Source organism: Acomys minous (genome assembly GCF_964271855.1).
Source record: "Acomys minous genome assembly, chromosome: 18".
NCBI classification, from domain to species: domain Eukaryota; kingdom Metazoa; phylum Chordata; class Mammalia; order Rodentia; family Muridae; genus Acomys; species Acomys minous.
The window spans coordinates 61,449,266-61,463,854 of NC_140501.1; the positions used below are offsets into that span (position 1 = coordinate 61,449,266).

General features: G+C 41.6%; 1 protein-coding gene across 2 annotated transcripts in view; it reads right to left on the reverse strand.

Annotated features, from left to right (window-relative positions):
* The window catches only part of IFT88 (intraflagellar transport 88), a 91,007-nt gene that overhangs the window by 56,670 nt on the left and 19,748 nt on the right, over positions 1-14,589 (reverse strand). For both annotated transcript variants that reach the window (XM_084767476.1, XM_084767475.1), the window contains exons 9-13: positions 12,450-12,554; positions 9,052-9,154; positions 7,680-7,794; positions 5,796-6,027; positions 3,093-3,163 (exon numbers count right to left, since the gene is read on the reverse strand). In XM_084767476.1, the coding sequence (XP_084623602.1) occupies positions 3,093-3,163; positions 5,796-6,027; positions 7,680-7,794; positions 9,052-9,154; positions 12,450-12,554 (626 nt within the window). The remainder of the gene's footprint in view (positions 1-3,092; positions 3,164-5,795; positions 6,028-7,679; positions 7,795-9,051; positions 9,155-12,449; positions 12,555-14,589) is intronic.

Consider the following 14,589-nt stretch of genomic DNA (forward strand, 5'->3'; position numbering starts at 1 on the left):
GGAAGACCACAAACTCCAGGCTAGCCTGGGCTACATGGTAAGAACTATCTAAGTTAATAAATTTCAAGATGGTTTATTTTACATTGCATCTATTTTTACCACAATTAAAAAAAAAACAATTAGGAATGCTGTTTTTCTTTTTATGTAGAAAGTACTATCTAGATCAGTACTCTTCACAATTTGCACATGCAAATTGGGTTTAAATTCTGGTCCTCTAGAGGCTAGGGAACAGAACAAAAAGGATCCTGAAAAATATGTCACATGGCTGCTTCCATCTTGTTGAGGACACCAGCCAAGACGGTTGCCATCCACATTGTGGCTTCCATCTCGGTGAGGTCAATGTACAGTAATGTACAGTAATGTAACAGAACAAGAAATTAAAAACAAACATACAAACACAAAACCTTCCAGGGGTTAAAGAAATAAAAGGAAGCTGGGTAGTGCACACCTTTAATCCTAGTACCTTGGGAGGCAGAGAAAGACAGAGCAAATTCCAGAATAGTTGAGTACTACACAGAGAAAACTGTCTCAAATACCTTCCCCTCCCCAAAGGAAGTAAGTAAATATGCCAGTGAACAAATGAATAGACAGACAGAGAGACAGACAGACAGAGAAAAGAAGGAAGAAAGAAAAAAGAAAGAGAGAAAGAAAAGAAAAAAAGAAAGAAAGAAAGAGAGCCAATTAGGCACTCAGGGAGGCAGAGGCAGGCAGATTCCTGTGAGTTCAAGGCCAGCCTGGTCTATAAAGCGAGTCTAGGACAGCCAAGGCTACACACACACACACACACACACACACACACACACACACACACACCTGCCTCAAAAAAAAAAAAAAGAAAAAGAAAAAGAAAGAAATTAAGAAAGACAGCAATCAGTGTAACGTACATATCACATACCACATGTGATGGAGCAGGTATGTGAGGAAAGGCATTAGAATCATGGTGTGCAGTATGTGCCTACAGTCACAGTGCTAGGCAGGAGGCAGTAAAACCCTTAAAGTAAGAAAGAAAAAGAAACAGGGAAAGAGGTGGCAAAGAACCTCCAAAACTGTTGGAATTTTCTCCATGCTAAGAGTATGCTTTTTTTTTTCCTGGTCTCATGTTCCATAAAAAGGTTCAAGGTACAACATGATCACTTAGAAGGTGGGGTTAGGAAGACCAGAGTTCAAGGCCATACAGAACAAGTTTGAAAACAACATAGATTACATGAGACCTGTCTCAAAGTGGGTAAAAATAGAGCTGGGTTGATAGATAAACATATGTGATCAAATGTCTAGAATTTCCCATCTTGCATCCTGTCATGGTTTGATATAGAATAGTCCTCAGAAGGACATACATTTGGATGCTTAGTCACCAGGGAGTGGAACCCTTTAAAAAGATTAAAAGGATTAGGAGATGCGGCCTTATTGGAGGAAATGTACCACTACTTTGGGCTTTGAAATTTCAAAAAGCCCATGCCATGCACAGACTTCTCTCGCTGCCTGCAGACCAGGATTTAGCTCTCAACTGCTTCCCCGGCACCATGCATGCCGTGCCTCATGCCATCTCCCCCACATGATGGAAACTGAAAGCCAGCCCTAATGAAATACTTCCCTTCATAAGAGCTGCCATAGCCAAGGTGTGTCTACACAGAATAGAACATTAACTAAACATTAACATTCCAATCTCCAGAAAGAGAGGAAAGGAGCTGAAGGCAGAGAGCCATCACCAATGGCCAGTGACATAACTGGTCATGTCTATACCATAGAACTTTGCTTAGGGAAGGCTGGGTACCACACAGGTGGTAAGAAGGTGGCACAGCTGGAGAGGACACAGAACCTATACATGTCTCCCAGCAAACGTCACGCTGTGAACCTTGCCATTTGCTCGTTGTTCAGTTGTATCCTTTACAGCAAACTGGCACATGCAAATAAAGTATTTCCCCATGTCTGTGCTCTTCTAGCAAATTACAGAGGGTTGGTAAGGCAGGTTGGTAAAAACCCACCTTATAGGAAGTCAGTCAGAACAGAAGGTGTTGCTTATTGCTGCTGACTGTATTAAGGTACGCAGAGTCTTATGAGACTGAGCCCTTAACCTGTGGGGTCTGCTTAAGTGGTGTCAAAAGTGAATTGGAGGATATCTACTTGATGTACAGAGAGTTAGATAGTCTTGGTATGGAAAAGTCTTATATTTGGTGTTAAAACTAGAAACAGCACACACACACACATACACACACACACACACACACACGTGCACAGACCACATGACATGACAGTAGGAGAAGGACTTTTGAGAAGAAAATAAAGGGGCTAATATAGTCAAATCTCATTATGCACACGCATGAAAAATAAAAATAAAAAGGAGAAAACAATAGTGGTCCATATTAGAGGAAGGAAATAATAAAACAAATACATATTTTCCCTCAGACTTGATATTCAATAGGCAGGCAAGACAAAAATGAATTAATATAATTAAAAAAAATAAAGGTAACTAAATTGCAATATAGTACCAAACACAAAGGGAAAGAGAACTACAGGGAAATGGTTAAGAATGGCTAAATAAAAGCAGGCCTGGTAAAGCAGGTCTATAATCCCAGTTTGAAGCAAGAAGATAAGGTCAAAGCTAGCCTGGGTTACTGAGTCAGGCAACTTAGGAGATCCACCCCAAAATAAAAAGGAAAAAGAAAAGAAAAGAAAGGCCAGAGACCACAGTGGTAAGTCAGGGGCCCAACCCTCCTACTGTTAAATATGCAACTTAATAAGAACACATGGGTCAGCAGGAGGGCCAGGATTAAAGGGGAAAAGAGAGCCCATAAAGTAGAGGAATGAAGGCCTGCAGCTCAGCTCAGGAAACAGATGCAACTGACACGCTTTGTTTTGTTTCAGTTTTTATTTGTTTTTTTTCAAGGGTTTCTCTGTATAGCTCTGGCTGTCCTGGAACTTGCTTTGTAAACCAGGCTGGCCTTGAACTCAGAGATCTGTTTGCCTCTGTCTCCTGAGTGCTGGGATTACAGGCGTGCCATCACTCCTGGCTACCGGCAAGTTTTGCAAGAATTAATGAGAAAGCAGTCATTTTGTAAACACTAAAGCCACGTTAGTTAGTAGCCAAATGTTACCTTTCACGTTCCATTTGCCTAAGATGGTCATTTTTTATAGCTTCAATCAATAAGTTAGTATGAGGATCATCCTAGAAAAAAAAAAGAAAAATAAGTCAGAAATAAAAACTAAAAACTAGCCAGACATGGTGGCACATTCCTGTAATGCCAGCACTCAGGGAGGTAGAGGCAGGCAGATATCTGTGAGTTTGAGGCGAGCCTGGTCTACAAAGTGAGTTCAGGACAGGCAAGGCTATACAGAGAAATCCTGTCTCAAAAAACCAAAAATAAATAAATAAACAAACTTAAGATTTCTAATTAAAATCCAACACTGGATGTATAAAATGGTGCTTAAGTTAATTTATTTTTCTTTCATAGAGCAGAGCTTTTTGTCATTTTGATAATTGCCTATCACATTTTCCATGGAGCTAATATGTACTCTGAACAGTGATAAAAGGGTCAGGCCAGAAAGAATAGAAACAAACACACAAACACTATGATTCTGTGTATAATCAAATGTGTATTATCCAATGTTTAGTGTAATCTGTATAACTACCTATTGAGAATAGGGACAAGGCTGGGGATGACACAGCCCAGTGACTCAGCAACAGAGCATGGAAGGCGTGGGCTTAATTGCCAGCACCACCTAAACAAAGCACTGATTTTTGTTTGTTAGTTAGTTTGTTTGTTTTTTGTTTTTTTTGAGACAGGGTTTCTCTGTGTAGCCTTGGCTCTCCTGGACTCACTTTGTAGACTAGGCTGGCCTCGAACTCACAGGGATCCACCTGCCTCTGCCTCCTGAGTGCTGGGATTAAAGGCGTGCCCCACCACCACCCTGCAATGCACTGATGGTTTTTAAACAACGCACACCTTTTTTCTCAGAATGAAAATAATGCATAATGATCCATATCTATCCAGCACTGTGTTCCAGGTATACTTTCAACATTTTACATATATTGGTCATCTAACCCTCACAATCCTGTAAAGCATATTATTTTAATTGTCCCCTTTTATATATAAAGGAACCGAGCTGTAAATTCTGAGTCGCAGGCCTTCATGCCATGTGCCATATACACACATATGCAAACAGAGAGGAAGTGTGTGTGTATGAGATCCTACTGTTGGGCGTGGTGAGCCATGCCAACAATCCCAGCATGGGAGAGCTTGAGACAGGAGGAGTGAGAGTTTTGAGGCCAGCCTGGCCTACATGATGGGTTCCAGGCCACCCAAATTTAAGAGATCCTCACCTCAAAAACAAAACAAAACAAAAAAAACCAATAAAGTTCAACTCTATTAAACTGAAAAATATACCACATTTTGACATATAAATAAATACAGGCAATTTCATATGGTTTGAGTTAATGTAAGAGAATACTCACTTTTTGTTTTGTTTTGTTTTGTTTTTGTTTTTTGGGACAGGGTCTCTCTGTGTAGCCTTGGCTGTCCTGGACTGACTTTGTAGACCAGGCTGGCCTCAAATTCACAGGGATCTGCCTGCCTCTGCCTCCCGAGTGCTGGGATTAAAGGTGTAAGCCACTATGCCCAGCCGAATACTAACAATTTATGCATAAAAACATGAGAAATGTTTTCCAAGTATTAGGAAAAATGAAGAGGTGGAAGAGGAAGAAGCAACATCCAACTGCCAGAAACTACTGCTTCTGTTTTAGTATATTTTTCCTCCCAGTTTCTCATGTGTAAAATATGGACCTGCACCCCTTCACTTAACATTATATAATATTCCCTCAGGCCTTTAAAAATAAGACTTTTCAGAGGCTGAGGGTGTAGTGGATGTAGCTCAGTTGGTAGAATGCTGGCTGTGATCCATGAAGGCCTCACTTCAATACCCAAGACTGTATAAGACTGGGCATAGAGGCCATGCTTGTAATCAAAGCATTCAGGAGGTGAAGGTAGTGTCAGAAATTCAAAATCACCCTTAGCTATATAACAAGTTTGAGGCCAGCCTGGGCTAATGAAAGCCTATGTCAAACAAAACAAAGACAGCAAAGCCCTTGAGGTCCCAGGGTGTATGGGCAGGGGTATAGCTCAGCGGGAGAACATCCTTCTCCCTCAGCACTGCTGTGCTGGTCTGTGTCTTACTGCTCTGGTAAAACACTGACAGAAACAACTTATGGTGTGGGTAGTTTTACTTAGCTCGCATCGATGGACACCAGGGAAGGCCCTCAGGCAGAAGCCTGACACAAAGGACCAGAAGCAGCCGTGAAGAGGGCTCTCTCTGGCTTGCTCTCCATGACTTGCTCGGCTACTTTTCTCAGACAGCCCAGGCCCACCTGCAGAGGGATGTCACTGCCACAGTGAGCAACAAGATGCCCCACAGATCCACCTACAGAGGCCAGCCAAGGTTCCCTCTTCCCAGGTGGCTCTAGCTGCTTCAGGCTGACAAAAACTAACCAGAAAACCAACCAACCAAAACAACCAAACCAAACAACAGCAACAAAAAAACACACTCTATGGTCAAGGTATAGTCAAATCTTATTTTTTTAAATGACCCTTTCAAAAAAAAAGGTTTTGACTAAAATTGTGCAGCCTGTTTTAACCATATCCCTAGCCCCATTTCTAGAGTCCCATTCTCAACTCAATTTAAATAGCAAATGAAATGTATCAACTGCCTCTTGAGAAACTCATGGAGAAACTCGAATTAGCTCATTTACAGAAACAGAGACAGAGAAGCACAAGATGCTATGCAACTCTCATTTTCATACTCACATTTGGGGAGATATATTTATCATCTTCATCAATTTCTAATGGAACAGCAATTAACTTTTGGAATGCCTTCTTCATTTTTTCTCGATCTCCAGTGGCAAAACAACTGAGAATTAGGTTGAAGCCTGCCTTCAGATTCGGGGCCATACTCATGATGTGCTCGAATGAATTAATGGCATCTGAATATTGACCAGTTTTTATAAAAGTAATTCCAATATTTTGCATTATTTTAATTCTAAACAAAGAGAAACAAAGATTAGCCCCAAAAGCCTGAATTCCTATGAAGTTGTTGTACTTTGTTTTTTCTTTCTCATTTTACTTTTTAATTTATACAAGCTTTTTAATAGTATAACAGACAGATCACACAATTTAATGATCATTGCCATATTTACACTAGTGGGACAATAACCATGTATTTAAGTCATTTCTATTACCCTTAAAAGAAAGCCTAGGCCTATATATAGCTGCTCCTCATCCTCACAGCGAGCGTAGGCGGCCACTACTCTGTGTCTCTCTACCTTTTCTGGCTATTGCCGATGAATAGAATCATATGACTTGTCAGGCTTGATTCCCTGACACAGTCCTGAAGACGCTTATACTGCAGTGTCAGTGATTCACTCCTTAAAAAAAGCACTAAATAGTATGCTATAGTATTTATTTATTTAGAGTCAGGGTTGCAGCTATGTAGCCCTGGCTAGCTTGTTGACTTGGGACTCTCTATGTAGACCAGGCTGGCCTCGAGCTCATAGAGATGTGCCTACCTCTGTTTCCACAGTACTGGAATTAGAGATGTATGCCACCACATCTGGCCTTACCATATCTTATTTACTGCATATTTGGTGGAAATTTGAGTTACTTCCACTTTTTGATTCTATAATTAATGCTACCATGAACATTCACATATAAGCCTTTGAAATAATTTATATTTTCATTTCTTCTAGGTATATACCTAGGAATAGAACTGTTGGCCATATGGTAAGTGTTTACTTTTTGGGATGCTGCCTGTCTTCTAAAGTAACTGTACCATTTCATACATGCAGTGCATGGAATTTCTAATTTCTCAGCATCTTCATCAAAACCTATCCATTCTAGTGCATGTGGTCTCGCCTCATCCCCGGGAACATCTGAACACAATCCCGCTGCTTACTCTTACCTAGCTGACTGGATCAGGGTCACTCAAGTACTCTTCCTTAAAAGACTCTTGGGTAGGCCTCAGTAGTTACTGTCTTGGCTAAACTACTCTAGTGCCCACTGCCTCAGTTATTATTCAGCACATAATGTATGGCCCTAAATGACATCTCCCTGAAATGCTCAAATTCTTGGTCTTCCCTGGGTTAAGGGTACTTCTAGAGTATGCTGCAAGTTAGGTGACACCTGATGAAACGTAGCATCTACAAATAAGGGACTCAGATGAAATGTCCCCTATGCTTAGGGAACATGAAACCAATACAGTTTCTGTTCTTGAATATTGGAGGAGTAGAAAATATCCCAACTTCTCCACCTTTTATATTCCACAGTGAGCATTTAGGGTGTGCCAGAGGGTCTCAGTTTCTAGCTTGCACTATAGTCTGTTCTACTGCCAACACTGCTGTCATGGCTTTTTCAGCGTTAGGCTGTTTGATGTTACTACCAGCCTGCATGGTTAGCTTAGTTTTATTTTACTTGATCTACTTGTTCATATATGATTCCTTTAACATTTGAATTTGCCATTGCGTAGATGTGTGCAAATAGTCACAAATAAACAGAACAAAATAGCCCATCAGAAACATGACTCTAATACCTTCCGTCTACAAACACTTCCACATGGTTAGCCCAATGGCAGCAAACCACAAGCCATCGTGTCTCTGGAGAGATACTTAAAATTTAGTCACCAGGTTTCACACTTACCTCATTTCTTTATGGACACTCGGGATCTGATCTAAGGCCATTCGGTAGAACTTTATGGCTTTGGAATAATTCCTCTGCTTTAAATAAATGTTTCCCATATTCATTTTTAGTCTTCCTAATAAAAAAAACGAGTATAAAACATTCTCATGTTTGTACTTTTCCTAAGATATTATAGATAACCTAGTTTAGATTCACTAAGCTTTTCTCAAGTTAGTAAGCTTTAAATGTTTTAAATTGTATTGTGTGTGTATGTGTGCAGGTATGCAGGCCATGGCACACACATGTGTGCAGGTATGCGGGCCATGGCACACACATGTGTGCAGGTATGCGGGCCATGGCACACACATGTGTGCAGGTATGCGGGCCATGGCACACACATGTGTGCAGGTATGCGGGCCATGGCACACACATGTGTACAGGTATGCGGGCCATGGCACACACATGGAGGTCAGAGGAAAATTCGTCAAAGTTTGTTCTCTTGTGCTACTTTCTAGGATCTGGGGACTAACTCAGGTCATCAGCCACATGCATAAGCAGAGTCTGCCCACTGAACTATCTCACTGGCCACTTATGAAGCTTTATATAAAAAATTCTAACATCCAAATAGTACACCCTTGTCATATGTTCGTGCACCTATCTATGGAACTTCAGTGGCAAGAGCACTTGCTGTGCAAGCCTGAGGAGCTGAGTCCACCTTGGGATGTATAGAGGAAGCAAAGAACAGACTCCTAGGAGCTGTCTTTTGGCTCCACAAGTACAGCATAACATGCATGCATTTGTATTTACACACACACACACATACACACACTATACACACTTAAAAAGGGATATGAGACATTTGTAAGTTACTCAATAATGCTATATAATTTTAATGTTATTAAAGGAAACAATATTCTAATAAACCTTAATATTACAACAAAAATTACACAGTATAAATATACACTTGTCTCTTAAGAACACAGTCACATAGGAATGTTCCATATGGTTGTCATGCCTTCTTCTTCCTATGATGATAGAATATTTTTTTTTTCTTTTTCTGAGACAGGGTCTCACTACATGCCCTGGCTCGCCTGGATCTCCCTATGTAGACCAGGTGGCCTTGAACTCAAGAGATCCACCTGCCTCTGCCTCAAGTGCTGGGATTAAAGGCTTGGAATATATTTTTTGTTTAGCATTAGGCAGTTTATTTCATGTCAACTGCATTTATTCCTGTGTTTGTATGGATTTTCACACAGTATCTTTAAGCAGGATACCACATCATAAATATAAATTTACTTAAATAATAGATCATTTTATTATAAAAAAATCCTTAAAGTAAGGAAATGTAATTAGCACTACAAAAGAACTACACACCTATATTATATATACCTACCTGCATTGCTAAACATCTTATTTTTCACTATAACTTGATATGTGTTTAGTGCTTCTGCATACATTTCATTAGCTGAATATTGACTGGCCAAGTTGAAAAGAACCTAGGAAAGAAACATTATAAAAAGCCACATAATGACCATTCTAGGCCCCATTAACTTGCAGCCATTCTTGAGGTTACAGCATTTGCTGGGTGGTGGTGGTGCACACCCTTGATCCTAGCATTCAGGAGGCAGAGTCAGGATCTCTGTGAGACCGAGGGCAGCCTGGTTTACAGAGGGAGTGCCAGGACAGCCAGGGCTATACAGGGAAACCTTGTATCAAAAAACCAAAACCAAAACAAAACAAAGAAATCCAAAAAACCCCAGACCCTACTTGAACAAAGCTGCTGTCTCAAGATGCCCAACCAATCATGTAAAGTAGAACACAGATGATGGAGGGCTGTCCTCTAAACTCCACTTAATTTTCTAAGTATTTTTATTTTAATTTGGGTAGTGTTTGCCATTCAGTAATCTTGGGAAGACCCACAAAGAATAAATGTGCATTGCTAGTGCTACTGGTAGAAAATGAGCTAATCAAGAAAAGGCTGGCTTACTTCTCCTTACAATAGAAATGAAGCATCGTGAAGAAACAGCCTAAACCCTAAAGGCTGGCCTGGAACTCACTATGTAGATTAGGCTGGCCTCCAGCTTACTTCACTTGCTTCGGCCTCCTGAGTGCTTGGGTTAAAGGCGTGCACCTATATCTAGTATTCTTTTTTAACACTTTAGGTGCTTCTTTTTCCATTTATTTAGCATATAAGATTCAGTCCACTGAAAATATAATCTTTTAAACAGCAATATAAATATCAAGGAAGAATCTTTTCAGTATTAAGCACATTTTGTAGAAATTAAAAGTATTGTTTTTCCCCACTATCTTCATATATTCATTGATTTAAAAATCTATATCAGCATCTCATTAAGATAGCCCTGGGTGTAGCATAAACATTAAGAATAGAGGCATAAGAACATGAGCTTGCAATATTTACTAAGACAATTGAGGGCTGGGAATGCAGCTCATGACAATGTGTTTACATGGCATACATGAAGCCCTAGGTTCAATTCCTGTCACAGAAATAAAAACAATTAACCAAACAACCAATTAAACAAATATAAGATTGTCTCACAAACTAAATATATTATTAGCCTAATCCTGAATACAAAATAAATAATCAAAATTTAAAAACAAAACCAAACAGACCAGGGAAGCAAAGGAAAGGAAGGGCTGGCCAGTGGGTACCAAATTTCAGTTCTAGGAAGAAGTTATAATGTAGCTGAGCATGATGACACATCCCTATAATCTCTACATGTAGGAGGCTAAGGTAGAAAGATTATAAATTCAAGGTTAGCCAGGGTAATGCAGTAAGAACATATCTCAACAAAACAAAGTTTTAGTGTGTTATTTTGCATTAAGAGAACCAGAAATATCCAGGCGTGGTGGCGCACACCTTTAATCCCAGCACTCGGGAGGCAGAGGCAGATGGATTGCTGTGAGTTCGAGACCAGCCAGGTCTACAAAGTAAGTCCAGGATAGCCAAGGCTACACAGAGAAACCCTGTCTTGAAAAACAAAAACAAAAACAAACAAACAAAAAGAGAGAATGAGAAATAATGATAATATACTGTGGGTTTGCTTTGGTTTTGGTCTTGGTTTTAGTTTATCATGACAAGGTTTCTCTGTGTAGCCTTGGCTTTTCTCAAGTTGTTTTGTAGACCAGACTGGCCTTGAACTCATAGAGATCTGCCGGCTTCTGCCTCCCTGAGTGCTGGGATTACAGGTGTGTGCCACTGTGCCTGGCTATACTATGTATTTTTAAGAGCTATAAGAAAGGAATTTGAATGGCTTTACAATAAAGAAATGATCAATGTTTAAGAATTAATGAGATATGTAAGCATTAGACAATGCATACATTTGTCCAATTTCACATGGTACGTGTGGTGGTTTACACAAGAATGGCCCTTATATATTTGAATGCATGGTCTCCAATTGGTGGAGCTGTCTAGGAAGGATTAGGAGGTGTGGCTTTGTTGGAAGAAGTGTGTCACTGGGGGGTGGGTTAGTCTACTTTCTGGCTCTTTTCGTGTGGTTGCTGTCTCAACATGTAAACCTTCAGCTACTGCTCCAGCTCCATGCCTGTTGCTATGTTCCTCCTGATGGTCACAGTCTCACTCTCTATGCTCCTCCTGATGGTCACAGTCTCACCCTCTATGCTCCTCCATGATGGTCACAGTCTCACCCTCTATGCTCCTCCATGATGGTCACAGTCTCACCCTCTATGCTCCTCCTGATGGTCAACAGTCTCACCCTCTATGCTCCTCCATGATGGTCACAGTCTCACTCTCTATGCTCCTCCATGATGGTCACAGTCTCACCCTCTATGCTCCTCCATGATGGTCACGGTCTCACCCTCTATGCTCCTCCATGATGGTCATGGTCTCACCCTCTATGCTCCTCCATGATGGTCATGGTCTCACCCTCTATGCTCCTCCATGATGGTCACAGTCTCACCCTCTATGCTCCTCCATGATGGTCACAGTCTCACCCTCTATGCTCCTCCATGATGGTCACGGTCTCACCCTCTATGCTCCTCCATGATGGTCACAGTCTCACCCTCTATGCTCCTCCATGATGGTCACAATCTCACCCTCTATGCTCCTCCATGATGGTCATGGTCTCACCCTCTATGCTCCTCCATGATGGTCACGGTCTCACCCTCTATGCTCCTCCATGATGGTCACGGTCTCACCCTCTATGCTCCTCCATGATGGTCACAGTCTCACCCTCTATGCTCCTCCATGATGGTCATGGACTCACCCTCTATGCTCCTCCATGATGGTCACAGTCTCACTCTCTATGCTCCTCCATGATGGTCACGGTCTCACCCTCTATGCTCCTCCATGATGGTCACGGTCTCACCCTCTATGCTCCTCCATGATGGTCACGGTCTCACCCTCTATGCTCCTCCATGATGGTCACAGTCTCACCCTCTATGCTCCTCCATGATGGTCACAGTCTCACCCTCTATGCTCCTCCATGATGGTCATGGACTCACCCTCTGGGTCTGTGAGCCCAAATTAAACACTTTCTTGTATAAGATGCCTTGGTCATAGTGGTTTGTCACAGCAATAGAAAAGTAACTAAGAGAGCGCCCCATAAGTCTGTACAAATTTTATGATTTGGTGAAAAAAAATCTTTTCCTAAATGCTACAAGAGGGCTAGGGATTTATGTGACAGAGCACTTGACTGGCATATACAATACCCTGGGTTTGAAAGAACCAAAAATCAAAGCAGACAAGAATGGAGAGACTTGGAGGGAGAGATGCTGGTGCGCACACAGCACGGCAGGCACATCCACACTTACGGAGTAAGTTAGATCCAAGTTGATGTTCTCTGGAGTTGTGACTTGCTCTCGCTGTCTCACCAGGACTCTCTCTTTTCTTCCTGCGTCTTTTGCCTTCTCTAAGGCCTGAAATCAGACTCATGCTTGGTCAGACAGGTCTGTGCACTCACCAGTGTTTCTGCATCTGTATGATGTACAACTGAATTCATCTTCCCCATCACATTCCCGAGTGTCCCTCTGCAGCTTCATACAAAATTCCCAGAATATTATCTAAACTGGAATTCTGCATCATAGAATTGCTGATGTGGTTTTACTGAGAAAGGGTGTGTTTACTGCAAGTTAACACTGTAGCACACACTTCCTGCCACCTTTTGAACTTAACTATGTCAATGTAACTCGTTTTCCCTCCCAATTCCTGAATATTTGGGAACTTTACTCAATCTTAAAATGTAAGGATTTGGATAGACTTCATTTGGCTTTGGGGTGCTCAAAATTCAACAAGCTAACTATGGTCTAATAGTACAAGAAATGCTTAGCTTGGCTTCTAGCATGCTCACAATGCCACAGACCTTTTGTTGACTTCCACAAAGTAGTATAATAAGGGACTCATCTTTGAAGTTATGGAAAGTTGTATTTGCATGGTCTGAGACCAAAGTAATGAAACAAACCAAACTAAAAGAAAAGATTTAGCAGCCAGGTGTGGTGCTGTGACCTTTGATCCCAACACTCAGGAGGCAGAGGCAGGCAGAGCTCCATGAGCTTGAGGACAGCCTGGTCTACATAGTGAGTCGAGGACAGCGGGGGTCACATAGGAAGACCCTGTCTCAAAAAACAAAAACAAAGGAAAAGGAAAAGAAAGAGGAAGAAGAGGAGGAGGAGGAAGAGGAGGAGAAGGAAACAGCAGCAGCAACAACAACAAATAAGCAAACAAGCAAAAAGCCAGGCCTGGTAGCACAATAGTGTGTGAGACAGAGGCTGGAAGATTACAAGCTCAAGGCCAACCTAGGCACCTAAGACTGTCTCAAAATAAAGGTAAGAATACTGTAGATACAGCTTCACGGTGGAGGGCTGACCTAGCATCCACAAGGCCAAGGAAGAAAGGGAGGGAGAGAAATTTTTATGTTAAAATGTGGTAATGCAACATTCTGAAACTATCTCTTATAGCCTAAGAGACTGGAACTTTTGCTGGACTTCAGAGCCAGAGTTAATGATAGACCTTGAAGTCATTTAAGACTTAAGGCTGATAGCCGGGTGTGGTGGCGCACGCCTATAATCCCAGCACTCGGGAGGCAGAGGCAGGTGGATCACTGTGAGTTCGAGGCCAGCCTGGTCTACAAAGCGGGCCCAGGACAGCCAAGGCTACACAGAGAAACTCTGTCTCGAAAAACCAAAAAAAAAAAAAAAAAAAGACTTAAGGCTGACATCCTACTATGTACTCAAACTATTTGCTGAAGAACCTGCCTTTGAAACAGTGGTTCTGATGCAGTGGGTCCAGACCCTTTTGGGGGTGGAATGACTCCTTCACAGGGTCTCAGAAAACACAGATATTTACATTATGATTCTATGATTCATAACAGTAGTGAGATGAAGGAGCAACAAAAATAATTTTATGGTTGGGTTACCATGAGGCACTGTATTAAAGGGTGGCAGCATTAGGGAGACTGAGAACCAACCTCAGATTTTCCCTTTGCAACCTCCTTTTTGTTTGTTTTGTTTTGCTTTTGGAGACAGGGTTTCTCTGTGTAGCCTCGGCTATCCTGGACTCACTTGGTAGACCAGGCTGGCCTCAAACTCACAGAGATCTGCTTGCCTCTGTGTGCCCAAGTGCTGGGATTAAAGACATGCGCCATTGCTCCCCACTTCTGCAACTTAAACTAACACATGTCTGGCCCCACCCAGACAATGCATGTGTATCATTTGCTGAAAGCAGCAAACTCAGATGTTGAAAGCAGCTTCCTAGAATCTACCATAAAGGTTGAAAACAACCTTTTATGGATATTAGTTGATAAACAGTGATGTTTATAGTATCATGTATGGTCTGGGCCAGTTGAAGCCAGTGGATTGTAAAACTCTGTTCAAGATCTCTGTAAAGTATCCTGTTCCTTCCCCACGTGATGCTTCTGTGCTGTTCAATAAATACAGAGTGAAGCCCTTTGTTAAG